We start from the raw sequence: 20,218 nt of genomic DNA on the forward strand, positions 1-20,218 counted from the left end.
AAAAATGCAGTGACGGAATATGAAACCTTGGATATATAAGGTATCACAAAATATATTTTTTTTAAATCATTTGCATTATCCGAAATCACATTGTCAATGCTCTGTGTGTTTCTCATGTATAATTTTTTTAATCCTTTTATTTATGCAATTAAAAATTAGGGATAAAGGATAGCAATTGTTTAGGAAAATGTTTATAACAAATTCAATGTTTTTTTGATGGAATCTAGGGTGAGAAAGAAGAATGGCTTTGTCTATAAGAATGAAAATCGAATCAATTTTATGAAAGATGGAATGATTGGATAGAAAGGAAAGATATCTGCTTGGAGAACGTCTTTGTATGGAATCAGTCAACAATTTTATTATTCTCAATCTTCAATAGTAGATCTAAAAAGCTTAAGCATATATTATTTTCAATTTCCAAAGTAAATTGTAACTTATTATGGTAGCTGTTAAAAATTATGAGAATCAATGTATTCTCTTGGCGCAGTCATAATGATGTCATCTACGTATCGTTGATAAATTATAGAATCAATTTTTCAAAACAATACCACACTATTCTCGCTGTAAGATTATTCCTCTATATTACTATGCAACATATTTTATAAATCGCTGAAGAAGGAAAAGTGTGAATTCCGAAACATACGATTTACATCAAGTTTTTCTGATATTCACTTTCTGTCATGTTAACATTATATGCGATTAAATTACTTTATATAAACTTTATCTCTCGCTCGATTTAAACCATCATTTCTTTATATGTTAAATGTTTAAAAAATATTTTTTCAAATCATAATTTCAAATATTGGGAGTACAAATTAGTTCGGTCCATTTTTTGTGCATTTATTTCAAAACAAAATGAATAACAAATCAATTAAAGTATTGTCCATCGCTGCCTACTATTTTTTCCCATTTCTCAGGCAATTTTCGAATTCCATCTTGAAAAAATAACTCGTCTTTGGAGGCGATCCAATTTTGGAGCCAATTTTCGATTTCTGCAAAAGAAGTGAACCGGTGACTTGCCAAATCGTGCTGTATCCTTCGGAGGAACAACTAGTAATCAGAAGGAGCAATGTCCGGAAAATATGGCGGGTGCGGTAAAATCCCATTTGAGTGTTTCCAAATATTTTTTTACGACTTTAGCGACATGAAGCCGAGCGTCATGAAGAAGAATAACTTTATCATGTTTTTGCTCGTATTCTGTCGTTTTTCTCGCAACGGCTCAATTGTAACCGATACCGATCGCCCGTAATGGAATCGCCAGGTTTCAGCAGTTCATAGTAAACAAGACTCTTTTAGTCCTACCAGATACAGAGCATGATCTTCGAACCATGAATGTTCGGCCGTGGAGTTGATGTTGAGGTCGATGGCAACGATTGACCGGGCTTAGCGTAATATTTTTTCTTCTTGGGATTGTCGTAGAATATCCACTTCTCATTTCCAGTCACAAATCCGATGCAAAAAATCTTTTCTCTGTTATCTTTGAATTAGCTGTTCACTGATGAAGTGAAAAATCACTTTTCAACGTCTCTCGGTTTCAGTTTATAAGGCATCTAATTTCCTTGTTTTTGAATCATTCTCATGGCTTTCAATCGTACAGAAATGGCTTGTTGAGTTACCCCCAATGATTCTGCAAGCTCCTCTTGCGTTTGACTCTGATCTTCTTCGAGTAATGCCTTTAATTCTTTGTCTTCGAATTTTTTTGGCTGTCCAGAGCGAGGCTTGTCTTCAACGCTGAAATCTTCATCTTTGAAACGTCGAAATCATTCCCTACATGATTTATCAGTTGGAACAGTGTCACCATAAACTTCGACAAGCATTCGATGGGCTTCAGTTGCATTTTTCTTCCAATTAAAACAGAAAATCAAAACCTCCCATAAATGCTGCTTGGTTAACACAAAATTCGATATTTCAAACATAGTAAAAATCAAGGTTTTTATATGAAACTCAAAGTGATATAAACTGAATATTATTAGATGTTTAATCTCTCTGAAACCGTCAAAATCAGCTGTCACTATGAACCATTCACAACAGATAGATAGCTGGAGCTATCTTTAGGAAAACGGAACCGAACTAATTTGTACTCCCAATAAAAAATAAATTTAAAATAAACGTTAAATAAACGTTTAAACAAATGTTTTTTCAATCATTTATTCATATGAAAAATTATAATGTAAAATAATGTTTAATAAACAATAAGTAAAAGTTAAATTAATGAATTTTGAAAATGAATCGTAAAAAATGTAAAATTAATGAAAAATAAAAAAAATTTTTTAAAACATTTAAAAAACATTGCCTGCTGATTGGTTTAAATTCTATTCGAAAAGCATATTCTTTGCATCTTTTTTTACTTTTTTTTAAAAAAAGTAAGTTTGTACTAAGTTTGACATTATGCATTTTATTAACAAATAGCATGCAATTTTGTTTGCATCCGATCTCCTTTAACAAATATCATGATGATGGTCTGCATTCAATGAAAATATTTTTAAAGAAAAATTAAAGTTATTAATTAATAACTTTATTAAGTTATTAAGTAATAAATTAACCTTGCAATAGACTTTAACTTGTTGATATCAAATCTTTTATACAAATGATAAGACTGCAGCACAGACTTTTGCATAACGCATAACGCATAAGCGAATTAACTAATCAGAATCTTTTCGTTTCTCCCATTCCATGGAAAAAAAGAATTTTAATTTGTTGATTCCTTTATGCACTATGAATTATGCGTTTTCCAAGAGTCTGTGCTGCGGCGAATATAAATATCATGTCGATGGTCATATGTATTCAATGAAATTAAAATTACTAGGTATTACTTTTTTTTAGGAGAGTGACATAAGAAAGCACTAGAATTTAACTTGGCATTTGTCATTGATATCAAATCTTTTATACATACGATACATACTAGGGTTAAATAAATTTTGTGACACAAATGGTCATCTATATTTCAATGAAAATATTTTTAAAGAAAAATTAAAGTTAGGTATTATATTTTTTTAGGAGGCTGGAATAAGAAAGCAGTCGAATTTAACTTAGCACTAGTCACTATACCAAATCTTCTATACAAATAATATACATATCATTATTATGTAAATTGGTGACAATAATTTTACAATATTTTTGAAAAATTGATAATTTATCGCAATTGATTTCAGAAATGTTAGCCAAAATTTGCATATAGTACATGATCTCAAGCATGGTGATTTTCTTTGCATCTGTACTTACATATCCCTTTTGCACTAAACTTCTACAATGAATCCGTATTAACGGATTTATTCATTGTAAAAGTGTTAAATTAAAGAACACATAATCCAATATATCTGTCCGAATACGCTGTTTCTGATAAGTTGAAATCATTATTCCTTATTTCTAATTCCTTATTTCTTATATTACGAGCGCACAATAGCAGGAATAAGGAATAATGATTTCAACTTATCCGAAACTGTGTATTCCGATGTATTCGATTTCTGATAGGTTAAAATCGTTATTCTTTATTCCTAATTCCTTATTTCTTGTATTGTTCGCGGATCTTGCATATAGATTATATTCAGCAGACTCAACAGTTGACTTAACAAAGCGCTCATTGATTTATTTTTTTTAAATCATCCAATCAGATTTCAGATGTAGAAGAATACATCAATAGTAGTGTGCTCTCCTTTAACTGGTAAATCTGGTGTCTAGAGAATTTTCATTGTTTTGTCTACTGCACACTGAACGTGATGAGTGATGAATAATGAACGATATCTAATGAAAACTCTGCTTTTTCTCACGTGACGAAGCAAAGCAAAGATCTCTCATTGGATATTGTTCATCACTCATCGTGTCCAATGTGCAGGCATTAGCACAACCGCAGACAAAATTGCATAACTATAATGATCGTAACTAAGACTTTTCTATAACGCGCAGTACAAAATGCATTAGAGAATCTACCAGTCAGAATCAACCAATCAAAATTTCTTTCTCGTAACATGAGAGGAAAGCAAGGATTGGTTGATTCGCTTATGCACTATGCGTTCTGCGTTATGCAATAGCCTGTGCTGCTGCCTAAAGCAGGGAGCACAGACTCTTACATAACGCATAACACATAAGATATTAGAAATCCAATCAATCAGATTCTTTATTTCATGGAAAGGAAGGAAACGAAGGACTTTGATTGGTACATTTTCTTGCATTATGTGTTATGCATTATATAAGAGTCCGTATTCCTCATCTAAGATGGGGCATTAAATATTATTTATTCCTTGTTTATTTGATAAATAACAAGGATGAACTGATGTTTACAGCATGTGAAAATGGAAGGTTCTCTTGAAACGTAAGTTAGGTTGCATCTTCAATTCTATAAAATTATAAAAAAACGGAAACTATTTTAAAATTATTACTATTTTTTAAAATGTAATAAATTATTGACAATTCACCACTATTGTGAATATTGTCAGTGTAATTTATTACTTTTTTAAAATAATAGTAATAATTTTAAAATAGTTTCCGTTTTTGTAATTTTAGAAAACGATATTACGATAATGCAATTAACTATTAGATTAACTATCTGTTAATACAGTTTATAAAAACAGTTTATAATATATTTAAATTATTCTATATATTTAAATTATTCAAAGTTAATATGTTTGACATTTTATAGACGACAAAAACGTGATGAAGCACAATATGACTTCACTCGTATGAAAGGAGCGACTTTATTATCTGAAGGTGTAGATGAAATGGTTGGTATTGTATATCGTCCAAAAACACAAGAGACACGTCAAACTTATGAAGTATTACTCAGTTTCATACAAGAAGCTTTGGGTGACCAACCACGTGATATTCTTTGCGGTGCAGCTGACGAAGTACTAGCTGTATTAAAAAATGATCGACTTAAAGAAAAAGAAAAAAAAAAAGAAACTGAACTTTTACTTGGTTTATTAGCAGAAGAAAGATTTGCATTGCTTGTAAATCTTGGTAAGAAGATCACGGATTTTGGTAGCGATGAAAAAAGTACAACAAATGATGAAAATATTGACGAAACATATGGGATCAATGTACAGTTTGAAGAGAGTAGCGAGGAAGATGATGAAGATGTATATGGAGAAGTACGAGAAAATGAAGACGAAGGTGATGAGGGTGAAGAAGCTAATGATGACAGAGCTATTCATGCAGAAAACGTAAGGTTTTGCTCAATTAGTCTTATTGAAATACAGATTTTCAAAACAAGTTACTATTCATATCATATTCCTTCAATTATGATCTTCATCATGCCACACATTTCTTACATTATATGATTAACAAAGATATGCAACTAATTTATCTTCAATTTAATAAGCTTTGGATATATCATTCATTTTCTATAAAACATAACTCGAAACAATGACATAACTCAAATTACTCAGAAATTGTCATTTTTTAGTTTACAACGGGTACATTCCATTTCATACATGATGCGCATGATTCTTGTCGTTCACTAAATGTTAAACAAAGATAAATAATTCATTATGCTCATCATGCTTGAAACGAAATGCACAATACACCCAAAAATAAAATAACTTTAATGTTTTTAATTCTTGTAAATTGACATAAATTGACTAATTATGTCAGAGTTACTAAAACTTATCACAAGAGAGCAGTTGTGTCAAAATTGCGTTATCGCATTTTGTCAATTGTTTTGATTCAACCACAACTTGTTTGTGTTTCATCCACAACTTTTGTAACTAGACTGCTGACTCAATGTGATTGAAAAAGATGAATCTGATTCGGAGCTATTCTTGTTTCACATATGTATACATATGCGTCCTGTCTGTATCGCGTGAATGGAATGTGAAAACACTAGTCAGAATAGAAATTATCATAAGTATCAAATGTCACTTCACGATAACTTTTTAATTGTATTCTGAAAAACAATAATGTAAAATGGTTGTTTGCGATATAATAAACTGCCGAAGTCAATATAAAAAGAAATAATGTTCTTTTTCTTTCATAAATATTACGTTATTATAAATACAATAGGTACTAAAAATATTTCTCAATATTTACTTGAGCAGTGATTATCCATGTGATTTATATTTGAAAGTTAATACAAATATGACGCTGCTCAGGCCCTAGCGCTCTCTTCAAACATAGATGCAAAGTCGGCAGTCTACTTATAGAAGTCTGTGGTTTTATCTCGGTTGTTTCTGAGCAATTGTAGAGTGGAAGGTCTCATTTAGTTTTTGTGGAGAACGTCATATCCATTAGTATGACATTGCGATAAAGGTAAAAAAAAAAACATTATTTTTTGAATTTTTATATTGTTTCAATTTATAACTTTCTTGATAAAATAATACGTTAATTATGCAATATAAGAGAAGTCGGCCTAATCGCCTTGACCTTGATACATATATGACCCTCAAAAGTGACCTCAAAAGCCGGCGCTCGTTGAAAAGTTATTAACAAAATAATTTAAGAAATACACAGTCACATTTCTGCTATACATATTCAATATTAAATAATATCCTTCCCCCTGCTTGGGATGTACAATTTTCCACACATTTATTTTTTGAACTTTTTTTAATAATACCTTTTTAACGAATATAAAGAGCGCCAGCCAAAACCTTCTGAAAATCACTCAGGATCATTGTATGCACACAACATATGTTAAGATCAAGGCGATTCAGGTGGCTCTATTCTGCATAATTATCCTTTACATACTATAATTTGCGATTCATTTCCTTATTTTATTTGAAGAATTTAACATATCAAAACGTTGTATCACAATATCTCCGGTCATAGGGCACGCAGAAAAAAATAAAGACATTTTTATTACATATTTTGGATAGAAGCTACTGATTGAGCGTATTTACTTAGAATTTGATCGATTCAGTCCTTATTGAGTCCTATAATCATAGTCTAGAAAATTTCGATGGTTCGCGTAAAGATACACGGTCAATTTCGCGTTGGTATATAGTTGCGCGTGTCTTAGCGCGAGATACTATCGTGTCTTCTGATGTGTTTTATAACACATCAGAAGACACGATAGTATCTCTCTATCTCTCTTCTTGTATTATTCGAACTGTTTCAATTTTTATATTTTTGTATGTATATTATTATATAAACTACTTTTATGTATTTTTATTGTTTACTAACAAAGTGTAATTTAAAATAAATTAATTGATGCTTTTTTGAGTTGAACACAAAATGTTGGTGTGGAAAATAATTTATTCATCTACTCTTGGCTATGTTTTGATCCAAGCTTCGCAAGAGTCTTTCTAGTGTTAATACAATAATGGTCAGTTGAATGTATCGTTACAATAAAATCATTACACTTCTCGATATAACAATTAATTAAAAAAAAAAAAGATAAATACACAATTAAATCTTAAAACATACATGATCTTCGTTAAAGCATACAGTTATGAGATGCTAACTATGAATATTAGTCATCTAACAAAATGACGCAAGTCAAACTAAAACAAGTGTGGAAAAAAAACATAAATAGAAGAAAACATTAAAGAGAGAGAACGTTACTTGTTAATAAATAAATTGTCATAAGTCTCATGCGATAGATTTAAACTGTTTGTTTCCAATAAAAATCATTTCTAAGATGAGTTTTTTGTTTAAAATTTTATCTTCATCTATAATTTTAATGTTACTCCAATCAAAATCATGCGAATATTTCAACCAATGTTCAATAATTACTAAGCGTTGTGTTTTCGAATTAATGCGAGTTTTATGTTTATTGATTCTCGCTTCCAAAGTTCTGTTCGTCTGATTCACGTATGTTGCATCACATTCTTTACATTTTATTTTACACCACATTGATGCGACATTAGCGAGAGTCTATCTTTGTGAATCTTGATGAAATTGCTCAATTTATTGACATTTTTGTAATGCTAATTATCGTGTTATTTTTTAAAAAATTTTTGATTTTCTCTGGAATACTAGAAACATAAAGTACTGTAAAGAATATTTTTTTTTATTTTTCATTTTAAAATTGTTTTTATTATTGAAAGTAATTATTTCATAAGCTAAATTTTTTTCTGATGCAAAAAATCAACTATAATGGATACCAACTATTTAATAATATTTTAATTATTTTATCAAAATTTTTAGCGTTGAAAGAGAGATGTTGCAAAAGAAATACTTTATTGATTGAGTCCACATTCTGATTGATTAAGACTCCAATCTTCTGACACAACGGGTGCTGTGAGAAATAATTTAAATAGTATTCTGTGCATGATATGGATTTTAAGTACCAATCGTATATGGTAGAAGTATTGAATTTTAACAATGTCACATCTAAAAAATTCAATTCACCCCTGCTCCACCGTAAATTTTAGTCGTGGATGATAATTGTTAAATACATAGCAGAGATCACTGATATGTGCGTTATTAATTGAGCAATATCGTCTAAATATTATACATAAAAAATAGTTTAAATACGAAGCGCCACTATGGTTTGAATGTAAAGATGTTGAACTAATATATTCATTTAAATTAATTTTTTAAATAAATTTAAATTAATTTGAATTAATTTCAGAAATTATAATTGCATGCATATGGTGGTTGTCGGACTTTCAACGCAATCAATCTGAAATATTAATAATCCCCCCAAATTTCCCAAATTTAATCTTAAAAAATTGTAATAAATTTATTGCGAAAAATATTGCCTCGGCTGGAAGTCGAACCCGGATTTCTTGCATTTCATGCGAGGATTCTCGACCGAGGCAATATTTTTCGCAATAAGCAATAACAATAATTATATTAGAACTCTCGAATTTTAAACAAAACAAAAAGATAAATATAGTAGACTAATGAGAGTCAGCAACAATAAATGGTGCAATTATTTAGTGAACAATCAATAATCAGATATTGGATTGATGTCTTTTTTATTTTGAACATTTCAACTCTCTTTGGAGTCCTCCTCAACAAGAATGATACAAGTATAATTAGCTTACATGTCCATAATGCTTAAGTCACTTGCAAATTAATAAAGATGCAGCGTTGTTAATCATCATGGAACATGAAGCATTGCACTGAAGCTTTGAATATATTAAAACTTAAAAAATAGAAATATTAAAATTAAATATAAAGATCACATTTTTAGAACACACGTCCGTGTACGATGACGTATCACTCAGATATGCCTCATACACGTCGTCGTACACAGATGTAAGCATCTCAAGAGATAGAGAAGTCGAGTTCGTTCCATTATAAAGATCATACTTTTCTCTATTTACATTAAAATTTTATTAAAAAATAATATAAAATGAAGTCGCTGTTCAAATTTTTGTATCTCGTGTTTTACAAAATGGGATTTGCGGTGATATTGCTGCTTGCACAAGACTCGTATGAAAGTAAAATGGCACAAGTTTTAAAATTGAAACATAGATCTTGTGCTTGACAGAGCGGTTTTTTAAAATATTGTATTTGAATAAAATGACAGTTGGTCAAAGTTAACATGATTTTTTATAAAAAAATTTGCTCGTTTTTGGCTACAAAAATAAACTAAAAAGATCCTTTTTTGATCTTCGCTAACTTGAACTTTTCTGTCGCAGGCGCGCTTATCGTTTTCGACGCGCTCGAATCTATTAGTTTATAATTTGTGTAACTCTATTTTTTGCCGGATTAATTTATAACTCTACAAAAACGTTCTTAAGATATTACACTTGAAAAATATGTAAAAAAAAAATTTCTTCACCACATCTAGATGTACACTCTTAATACTTTATAGAATATTGTATAAATGTATTCTATTTTTAAGATCTTTTCCGTAACTTTTTCAACTTGTTACAAGTAACGTTTAATTTTTCTAATTCTTATGTTATCATGTTGTCATAAAAACTTCACATTATTGTCATTATCAAATCAATATTATTATAACAAAGTAACGATCAGTAAAGTAATGGCGTTACAAGTAACGTATTACTTGTCAACCTTGTAAATAATTATAAGTAATTATGATTCGTAATTATGATTCTATTGTAAGTACAATTATATGACTGTTGAATTATTTTTATTAAATTATTAAATCAATTACATTTAAATTGTGTGATCTATATCCAATTTTATATTCAACACTTATAATTTTACCTAACATAATTGTAAAAGTAATTGTAAATGCAATTACAATTATAAACTGTAACTGAATTAAATATAATTGCGACTCAATCATTACTTTAATTGCAATTATTTTAATTGCATTTACAGTATAATTGCAATTGCAGCGTAATTGTAACTATATTGTAATTGCAATTACAATTGTAATTAATTACATTTACAAATTAATTATGTCTAACTCTGATAGTATACATACAAAAATATAAAAATTGAAAATTTTTTATGCATCAGCTCAAATAATAAGAATTATAAAACATTAAGAGACACGGTAGTATCTCGCGCTAAGACGAGCGCAGCGACATGTCAGCGCGAGACTGACCGTGTATCTTTACGCGAATCGTCGGAATTTTCCAGATCGCGATTATGGGACCTCAATAAGGACTAAACCGATCAAGTTCATTGAAACAATGCATTCGATTGACACCATTACTGTATTGATACTGGAAAGGATCCGAAACTTGGAAACGTATGGCTAACAAATATTGGCTGTCAAATATTGGGTTGTCCGGAAAGTTCGTGCCGCAAAAGATTTAAATTTAATAAATGAAATTAAAAATTTAAATCTTCTGCGAAAAAAAATTTCAATTTTCCTTCAAAATCGGCACGAACTTTCCGGACAACCCAATAAATAAATGAATTATTTTTCATATCAACATCGTGTGTTCGGCTCAAGATATCAATTTGTATATTTTTGATTTATCTTAGAGTGCAATTTATTTTTCATATAAATGTACTATGATAAAATTTTTTGCAATAATTTATTTTGATATTTTTCCTATATTCATTGTTTTACTTCAATTAAAATGTATTTTTCTATTTTTTTCAATGTTAAAAATTTACAATAATGACACAACCTCAAATAATTTAACAAAATAGTTGATTATTCAACTTTTTTTTTACAAGAACGTCGTATTACTAAATAATTCTTAATTGAAAACAAAATTTTGCAGCACGAGTATTATAAATCAAAAAAAATATTTTTAACGGTTTATTCTTAGATAATGAGGATTTATTATTCTGAATAAAGATTAATGATACTTTTATTCCTGTATAATCAATTGTTATGAATAAATTTATATCCACGTATGCACGCACGCACACAAGCACATTAAAAAATGATTTGCAAAATTTTAATGATTAAAACATTCGAACTTATTTTCTGAAAATTTTCTGAGTTTTTGGAGTTACGTCATTGTTCAAATGAGCAATATATTAAGTTAAGATATAGATAAAAATAAAAATTTTTATATACTATATGCTGAGTTGCATGTCAAAAATTTCTCTTAAAAAAATTTTTTTTTTAAATAAAATATCGTCGAAACTATGAAATATAGAAAAAAAATTTTATAATAAGAAAATATAGAAAATAATATACTAATAATTGTACATTATAAAAAATTTGTATAAATAATTTTTTATAAAAGAAAATTAAAAAAAATTTGTTTACTATAATTATAAATTATTCTTGAAACCATTCAACTTTTATTTAAAACATTTTTTTTATTTCTCAGAGTTTCAACAATCTCTGAAAGAAAAAAAAATTCGATTTTGATTTCAAGGGAGATTTTTCTTAAGGCCAAATCATGTTGAGTATAAAAAATTTAACTTAAACTTGCAAACTCCCAAAATCGAACTCTTATCATTATTAAGTATATTTTATGTAATCTACAAGTATATTTTATGTAATCTACTTCTTTAAATGATTTTTCGTGTTAGTCGATCATTTCTATAATATCTTAACGTTTTTCGACTTTTTGAAGATTTTATGTATGAAATGAAAGATTAATTTTTGTTAGGTGTACAACTTTGCTTCCATTTTTTTCCGAAATTCGAGGCTTTATTGTAAAAAACTGGTTATACATTTATGATTCAAAGTATTGTCCATCGCTGGCCACTACTTTCTCCCTTTCGGGTAGCGTACGAATCCCGCGTCGAAAAAACTGGTCATCTTTTGAGGCTATCCACGAATCGATCCAATTTTTTACTTCTTCATAAGATCGGAAGTGCTGGTCAGCCAGGCCGTGTACATTGATCGAAACAAGTGATAGTCAGAGGGAGCAACGTCTGGAGAATACGGCGGCTATGGGGTAGGACTTCTCATTTCAACGTTTCCAAGTATGTCTTGACCACTTTCGCAACATGGGGGCGAGCATTGTCATGCAGCAAAATCACTTTATCGTGTCTCTCGTTGTATTGCGGCCGTTTGTCTTTCAATGCTCGGCTCAAACGCATCAATGGCGTTCGATACCGATCGCCTGTGATTTCAGTCGGTTTTAACAGTTCATAATACACTACGCCGAGCTGGTCCCACCAAATACAGAGCATGATCTTGGAAAGGTCCTTCAAAATCACCGTTCTTGAAGCGTTGAAACCCCTCACGACACGTTCTTTACTAATAGCGGCCTCACCATAAGTATTTGAGAGTATTCGATGAGCCTCAGCCGCAGATTTCTTCATATTGAAGCAAAAAATTAAAACCTCCCGCAAATGACGAGAATTTGGCTCATAAACTGACATTTTCAATCGAGAATAACTTTATGATGCAGACACAAATCGACTGTTGTTGAATGTTTCTATGGGGTTGACAGATGCCCAAGTTTATTGTATGACGTCTATGATCTATTTATTTCGACTATCACTTACCGCTAAAGCCATCTATAGGAAAACGGCGGAAGCAAAGTTGTACACCTAATATATTATTCATAGATAAAAGACGAAATGATGAGATTGCTCTAAAACATTTATAAAATAGGTCAAAGTTATCCTCCCCTCCCTCCCTTCCATTCGAGGAAGTAAATAGTAATAAAAGGCATGAAAATAGACTACGCATACGCATTAAATGAAATATATTTCACGTGTTTTTTATAATTTTTTATGCCTATTTATTGATTGTTAGGAAAGTTAAGAATAGCTACGACTTATTTTCGGGTATTTCAAAACGATTTCATTATTTCGTTTTATCCAAATTATGTTTATTACAAATGACATATAGCAAAAATTAATGTTCCATTTCTTGCTTATGACACCATGATTCAGTGTGACCGCAATCACTATTCAAGAATTTTAAACGGAGGTTAATAATAAGCAGGATTGCGCAAAATACATCATCAAAGTATTTTGAAATATAAAATACAAAATACGTTTAAAATTTGTTTTCAAGCACAAAATATATTTTTTTAAATATAAAATATTTCTAATTTTTTTTATTTTAAATACAAAATACTTTTTACAGTATACTTTCAAAGTTTTTTTGTATATCCGGCATTTTCTCGACTAGTCATGATTGCGATATCAATGTTTTTCTCTGTCTTATTTTACGTCAATACGAGTTACATTTCGTTACGTTTCGTTTTCTCTGCCCTAACGTTTCCGAACGCAACCAGTAGATCTGTTAATACATTTTGTATTTTGTATTTAAAAAAAATATTTTGTGCTTGAAATACAAATTTTGAAATTTTTATTTTGCATTTGAAATACTCAAAGAAAATATTTTGTATTTAAAATAAAAAAATTTTGAAATAGTTTGTATTTGAATACAAATTTTAAAAGTACTTTGTATTTTGTATTTTGTATTATTATATTTGAAATATGATATTTGAAATACAATTTGTTGAAATACAAGTATTTGAAATATGCCAGCTCTGATAATAAGTGAAACTCAATTATTATTAGCAAAATTTATTTGAAGTATTTATATGATGAGCTATTATATTTTTTTTTAGCTGGGTGGAACAGAAGAAATGAAGAAGGAAAAACCATTACATCCATTAGACATTGATGCATATTGGTTGCAAAGAAGATTAAGTAGGATATATGATGATGCCATGGTATCGCAAGCGAGAGCTGCTGAAGTACTAGCTGTCTTGAAAGATGCCGCAGACGATCGTGAATGCGAAAATCAACTTGTGCTTTTATTAGGCTACGATTGTTTTGATTTCATTAAACAGCTTAAAAAATACAGACATACAGGTAAGAATTGCATATATTATCAAATTAATATTTATATATTTGTAGTTTTTTATTCATATATTATTTTAAGAGAAAAATATTTTTAAATAAACTTAATAAAATTTACAGTTGCATACTGTACGATGTTGGCCTCATCGCAGTCCGAATCAGAAAGACAAAAAATCCGAAACAAAATGAATGATGACCCGGTGCTTGCCAAAATCTTGCGGCAATTAGATACAGGTAAAGGTGAAGACGATGCTGATGAGACAATGGAAGCGAGATCCCAGCGCAAAAGACGGGAAGAGAATGAGGATACTGGAGGACCTGGAGGACAGGTTCAAGGTACAAGAAATTTGATAGATTTGGAGGATCTTATATTTGCTCAGGGAAGTCATTTCATGGCAAACAAGCGTTGCCAATTACCTGACGGAAGTTTCCGAAAACAGCGAAAAGGGTGAGTATATAATTTGTTAAAAAAAACACACATTTAAACTGTCAGAAAAAACACAAATGAATATATATTTCATCTTAATACTTTTACATAATCATTCATATAATTTTTCACCTTCCTAAACTGGAAATCAGATACAATAAACTTAAATCTACAGTTGATAGAGTTCTATAATTAAAATAAGAATGAAAGCTATAAATTATCTTTAAAATATCTTTTAAATATGTTTGTAATTACTTGTTTGAAATTGAAGAAAATTATCAAATATTATGAACATGAAGAAAATTAAAAAATTGAAAATTTGTTACATATATTTTTGAAGAAATTAATTAAATATTTTTATATACAAATAAAAAAAATGAGATACTATGTCATTATTCTATTTAAAACTCTTTAAAAAGACAACCGACAATTTTAATTTTTTTATATTCTATGTCGAAAATACATAAACAAATTTATTTGATTTTTAATTTGAAACTATTCTTTAAAATGAATCTCTCTCTAAAAATTAAAATCTCAAATCTTTTTCAAGACTGGCACATTTTTCACTCTTTAAAATGAGATTCCAAAAAATTTAAAAAAGGTAATTTATTGAAATTCATTTTAATTTATTTGAATTTAAAATACACGCACACACGCACGCACGCACGCACGCACGCACGCACGCACGCACGCACGCACGCACGCACGCACGCACGCACGCACGCACGCACGCACGTACACATTTATAGCCGCTGATGGTATGATGTGTATTGTGCGTGCGTGCGTGCGTGCGTGCGTGCGTGCGTGCATGCGTGCGTGATAAAAATAGTATTTCTACAGAAGTCTCTATGAGTATTTCTACAAAACTGGCCTTTGTTCATTTATCATTACTATCTCAGATTGGAACAGAAAAAATATTCTATCTGTTTAAAGAAAAGAGGTTAAGTTGACACTACAAAGGACATGTTTTTTTTGGGTTTTGATTCTCAGTCAAATGTTCTCATATTTTGGGAAATTGTAGTTCCAGGTGTCCTGATTAAAAGTATCAATGGACGCGATCTCCTAAAATTAACAGTTTTCGAGATATAACTGTTCAAACTTAGTTAATTTCTATTTTGAATATTGGACGATATAAACAATCTCAATCTCATATGATCCACGGATTTGAAAAAAATACCTAAATGAATCTTATAACATGCGAAATAAGACTGCCATAATTGCATTTTGCTTCGCGATCTCAATTGTGGCTAAAAATGATAATAAGGAAATTATGATAAAAATAAGTAAAATAATGATAAGCACTATCATCAGTAGAGCCCGGATTTTTCCAATGACCATTTTCAATGTATCAATCCGAGTTCAACAGTAGCACATTCCTCCCACTGCTACTCAACTTGGATAATGCTAAAAGCCAGAAAATGTATACACACTAACTTTATTCATGACATTACTCATTGTTTAGTTTTAATAATTAATTTAATAATTAATTTGCAATTGAGATCGCGAAGCGAAATGCAACTATGACAGCCTTATTTCGTATGTTAAAAGATTCATTTAGATATTTTTTCAAATCTATAGAATCATGTGTGTGTCTAACCAAGATTGTTTATATCGCCCAATATCCAAATAGAAATTAACCAAATTTGAATAGTTAAATTTCAAAAACTGTTAATTTTAGGAGATCGTGACTATTACTATTAATCGCGACTATTATTTATACTTTTAATCAGGACACCTGGAACTGCAATTTCCCAAAATATGAAAAGATTTAATCGAGAATCAAAATCCATAAGAAACGTGTGGGGTCTTTTGCCTTTTTTTAAAAAAAGAGAACACTAAGAGTACTCTTATTTAAAACTTAAAATCAATACTAGAACTTAAATATCTATAACGAGCGAAGCTAGATCTTTAATGTTTAAATAATTTCTATTTAAATAATGTTTAAATAATTCTATGTGAATTATACTATGTATATGTATATGCATCCCAAAAAGGTTGATATTACCGGTTCGAGAATCTTCGATCTCCCGACACACAGTGACAAAGATATTTATTTATTAGCCAGTTCGTGACGGTACAATGCGCGTCCTTACTCGTTGCTCTCCGCGCTCGAACTAAATGTGTGATCACGCAGGCGAATTGGGGGGCTAGCGAATCCACATCGATTTTCGATAACGCTATTTGGCATTATTGAAAATCAGTCGTCGCGATCAGCATAGAAACAAGTGCATGCAGATCAAGGCAACAATAATTCGTTACAGTTTTTCATATTTTTTGACATTTGCACGTGGAAATACACAAATACGGATTCCGACATCAAAATTGTTCGAAAGTCGAAATAATATACAATGTGTCGCATGATCTCACACATAAATAATCTAAAGTAATTCTGAACAACTTGAATATCTCGGAAAAGTTTTACAGAAAAGTGTTTCAGATAAAAGTTATATTGTTCAAAAAGATCTGTTTACTGATCTTATTAGTTTGATAGAGCGTCACCAAGATCTAGGTTACATCGATTTTTTTTAAATGGAACATCCTACTTTTGATTCCAGAGTCTAATAGCTGATGTCAAGAGCTTTTCAAAACACTATTAAGTGTACAACTTTGCTTCCGCCGTTTTTTTCCGAAATTCGAGGTTTTATTGTAAAAAACTGATTATACATTTATGATTCAAAGTATTATCCATCGCTGGCCACTACTTTCTCCCATCTTTCGGGTAGCGTACGAATCCCGCGTCGAAAAAACTGATCATCTTTTGAGGCTATCCACGAATCGATCCAATTTTTTACTTCTTCATAAGACCGGAAGTGCTGATCAGCCAGGCCGTGTGCCATTGATCGAAACAAGTGATAGTCAGAGGGAACAACGTCTGGAGAATACGGCGGGTGGGGTAGGACTTCCCATTTCAACGTTTCCAAGTATGTCTTGACCACTTTCGCAACATGGGGTCGAGCATTGTCATGCTGTAAAATCACTTTATCGTGTCTCTCGTTGTATTGTGGCCGTTTGTCTTTCAATGCTCGGCTCAAACGCATCAATTGCGTTCGATACCGATCGTCTATGATTGTTTCAGTCGGTTTTAACAGTTCATAATACACTACGCCGAGATGGTCCCACCAAATACAGAGCATGACTTTGGACGTCAAAATCACCGTTCTTGAAGCGTTGAAACCACTCCCGACACGTTCTTTCACTAATAACGGCCTCACCATAAGTATTTGAGAGCATTCGATGAGCCTCAGCCGCAGATTTCTTCATATTGAAGCAAAAAATTAAAACCTCCCGCAAATGACGAGAATTTGGCTCGTAAACTGACATTTTCAATCGAGAATAACTTTATGAGACACTTTATGCAGACACAAATCGACTAATATTTCTATGGGGTTATGTTGACAGATGCTCAAGTTTATTGTATGACGTCTATGATCTATTTATTTCGACCACTACTTACCGCTAAAGCCATCTATAGGAAAACGGCGGAAGCAAAATTGTACACCTAATATAAATAAAGTTATTTCTCATAAAGTACTTTTCGAGTTATAAGGCTTAAAATTTATAATACCGCTGGCATTAGCATTACGCGAGGTATCCGACCAACGGCTAAAACTTCTTGTTCAGGATATTCATGTTCTGAATAACATTTGTTAAGATCAAGGTCACACTGGAGATAATTTCTTTTATTTTCATTTTTACATAAAAATGAATTTTCAATGCAAAAATAAACAATAATCAATTTTAATTTTAGGTTTATTGTTCCCTTAAGATATCATAATACACGTTTGATCGCATTCCAATACGCTTTCTCAGATTTTTTTGCAAACGAACCTAATATCGATATTGCAGAAACTTAAATCTGATGGCGTGATTTGATACGTGTACATTAGATTTCCTAATGCTTCTTTATACAGAAAGTTTTCAATCGCATTCGATTTTTTCACTCGATTCCACATTCTTACTAAGGAATTCCATTAAAAGATGTCCAGTTTTCACAGGTTTGCAGTCTTCCATGTTCCTTAAAATTTCTTCGATGTAGTCCCTCTGATTCAGCGTTATTTATCTTTATCTTGAAGATCCAACGTGTTTTCAAAATTTTCTTGCTTGTTGGCGGAGAACATAAAAGTTTTATTTCTTGTTAGTGCATCGAGTTTTTCGTGCATGGCTTTATATCATTCTTCACGGTACGGGCCTGTAAATGTTTCTTTTATACATGAAGGCTCTTCTTTTTATGGTTCATGCGTCACCTTGAAAGTGATGGAATCAAATCATTTCCTTGACTTTGGAGGACTGTACGTCGCAGAGCAGCTTGTTTGTCGTTTGCTACATTAACTGGATCATCACATACTCTTTCTTTATTAGGCCGTCCACTGAACCGTTGTCTCTTATTTCAGCCCCTGTTGAAATTTGCTATATCTGTTATATCTCTTGTGCTTTCAACTTCCTAGACTCGTGCCCTATCTCCAATATTTAGATCTTTATCTTCAGAGTCTTCCGCTAAAAGCATAGAGAATCATTAACTTGTTTTTTTCGCCTTCAACTGTCCTGTTTTCTCGAGTATCTTCATAGAAGATGACGTCTTTGCTTCTAAAAATTGTTCTTGTCTTTTTAGCATATAATCGATAACGTTATCTACGTTATCGATTATATGCTAAAAAGACAAGAACGTTATACGTCGGTAATCCATCGTATAATCGATTTTCCACGTCGCATAATTCTCTCGGCCTCGTAACTTAGTGATCGGAATGAATGTTGATGTGCTTGATGTACTCAACGAGTTCGTCTCGGATGTGCTTGACATGTTCGAATCGGACATTTTTGCACTGATTTACGTTTATACACAAAAATTTTTTCGTTTTCGAAATACTTCCAATACTCACGAACGAGCCATTTTTGGACCCATAACGACTGTTAAATAGAGAGTTTGTAGCGCGAGCCATTCGTAAATAAATTACATTTTATAAATAATTGAGTTTTATTTAAACGTGTACAACGAATATTAAATTAAAAATAAAAACAAGAAGAACAACTATCAATGATTTTAACTTTGACAGACATAATTCTGAATATAATATTCTGAAACAATATTCGAAAAGTTATAGTCAGTTGAATATCTTATACGATAATGCTAATACTGGCGGTACTGTAATTTCCAAGCGAGATGTACTAAATGAGAAACTTTTTATTATAGTGTTTTGAAGACGTCTCGACTTACGAGACGTCTTCAAAACACTATAATAAAAAGTTTCTCATTTAGTACATCTCGCTTGGAAATTACAGTATTTCTACAAGAATATGCAATAAAAAAATAAGGATTCCCATTAAAAAAATTCATATCATATTTGACTTGATCTTGATGCTTCCTATACCAAATCTGTTATTTTTACTTCCCTCTCAAGAAAACCCTCAACTCTTGTGTAAAACTTTTCTATCTCTTTTTAGTTTTCGAAATATTCGCCTAGGGCGATTTCAAATGCGCCCTATCCTGTATATAATATATTATAGATACACAGGGTGGCTCCGAATGTTTCAGCCGTAAGATTTTATAAAAAATTTAATTCTGAACAAAAAATTTTCTATAAACATGGATCGGAAAATGTTTCCTTAAAAAGTTATCACCTAAAAATCTGAAATCATGATTAATTTCCTATACATTTTTACAAATATCAAGGAATGTATGCGTTTTTTTAAAAAAAGCATAAATTGTAGAGAAATGAAATTTTATATATTTATTTTATTTATTAATTTTATATA

At 30.7% G+C, this 20,218-nt stretch overlaps 1 protein-coding gene across 1 annotated transcript in view; it reads left to right on the top strand.

The window, feature by feature from the left end:
- The window catches only part of LOC108686426 (putative U5 small nuclear ribonucleoprotein 200 kDa helicase), a 54,272-nt gene that overhangs the window by 10,042 nt on the left and 24,012 nt on the right, over positions 1-20,218 (top strand). The window contains exons 3-5 of the mRNA XM_018191737.1: positions 4,637-5,156; positions 13,806-14,052; positions 14,161-14,488. Coding sequence (XP_018047226.1) covers positions 4,637-5,156; positions 13,806-14,052; positions 14,161-14,488 — 1,095 coding nt within the window. The remainder of the gene's footprint in view (positions 1-4,636; positions 5,157-13,805; positions 14,053-14,160; positions 14,489-20,218) is intronic.

This window comes from Atta colombica, unplaced genomic scaffold (genome assembly GCF_001594045.1).
Source record: "Atta colombica isolate Treedump-2 unplaced genomic scaffold, Acol1.0 scaffold18, whole genome shotgun sequence".
NCBI classification, from domain to species: domain Eukaryota; kingdom Metazoa; phylum Arthropoda; class Insecta; order Hymenoptera; family Formicidae; genus Atta; species Atta colombica.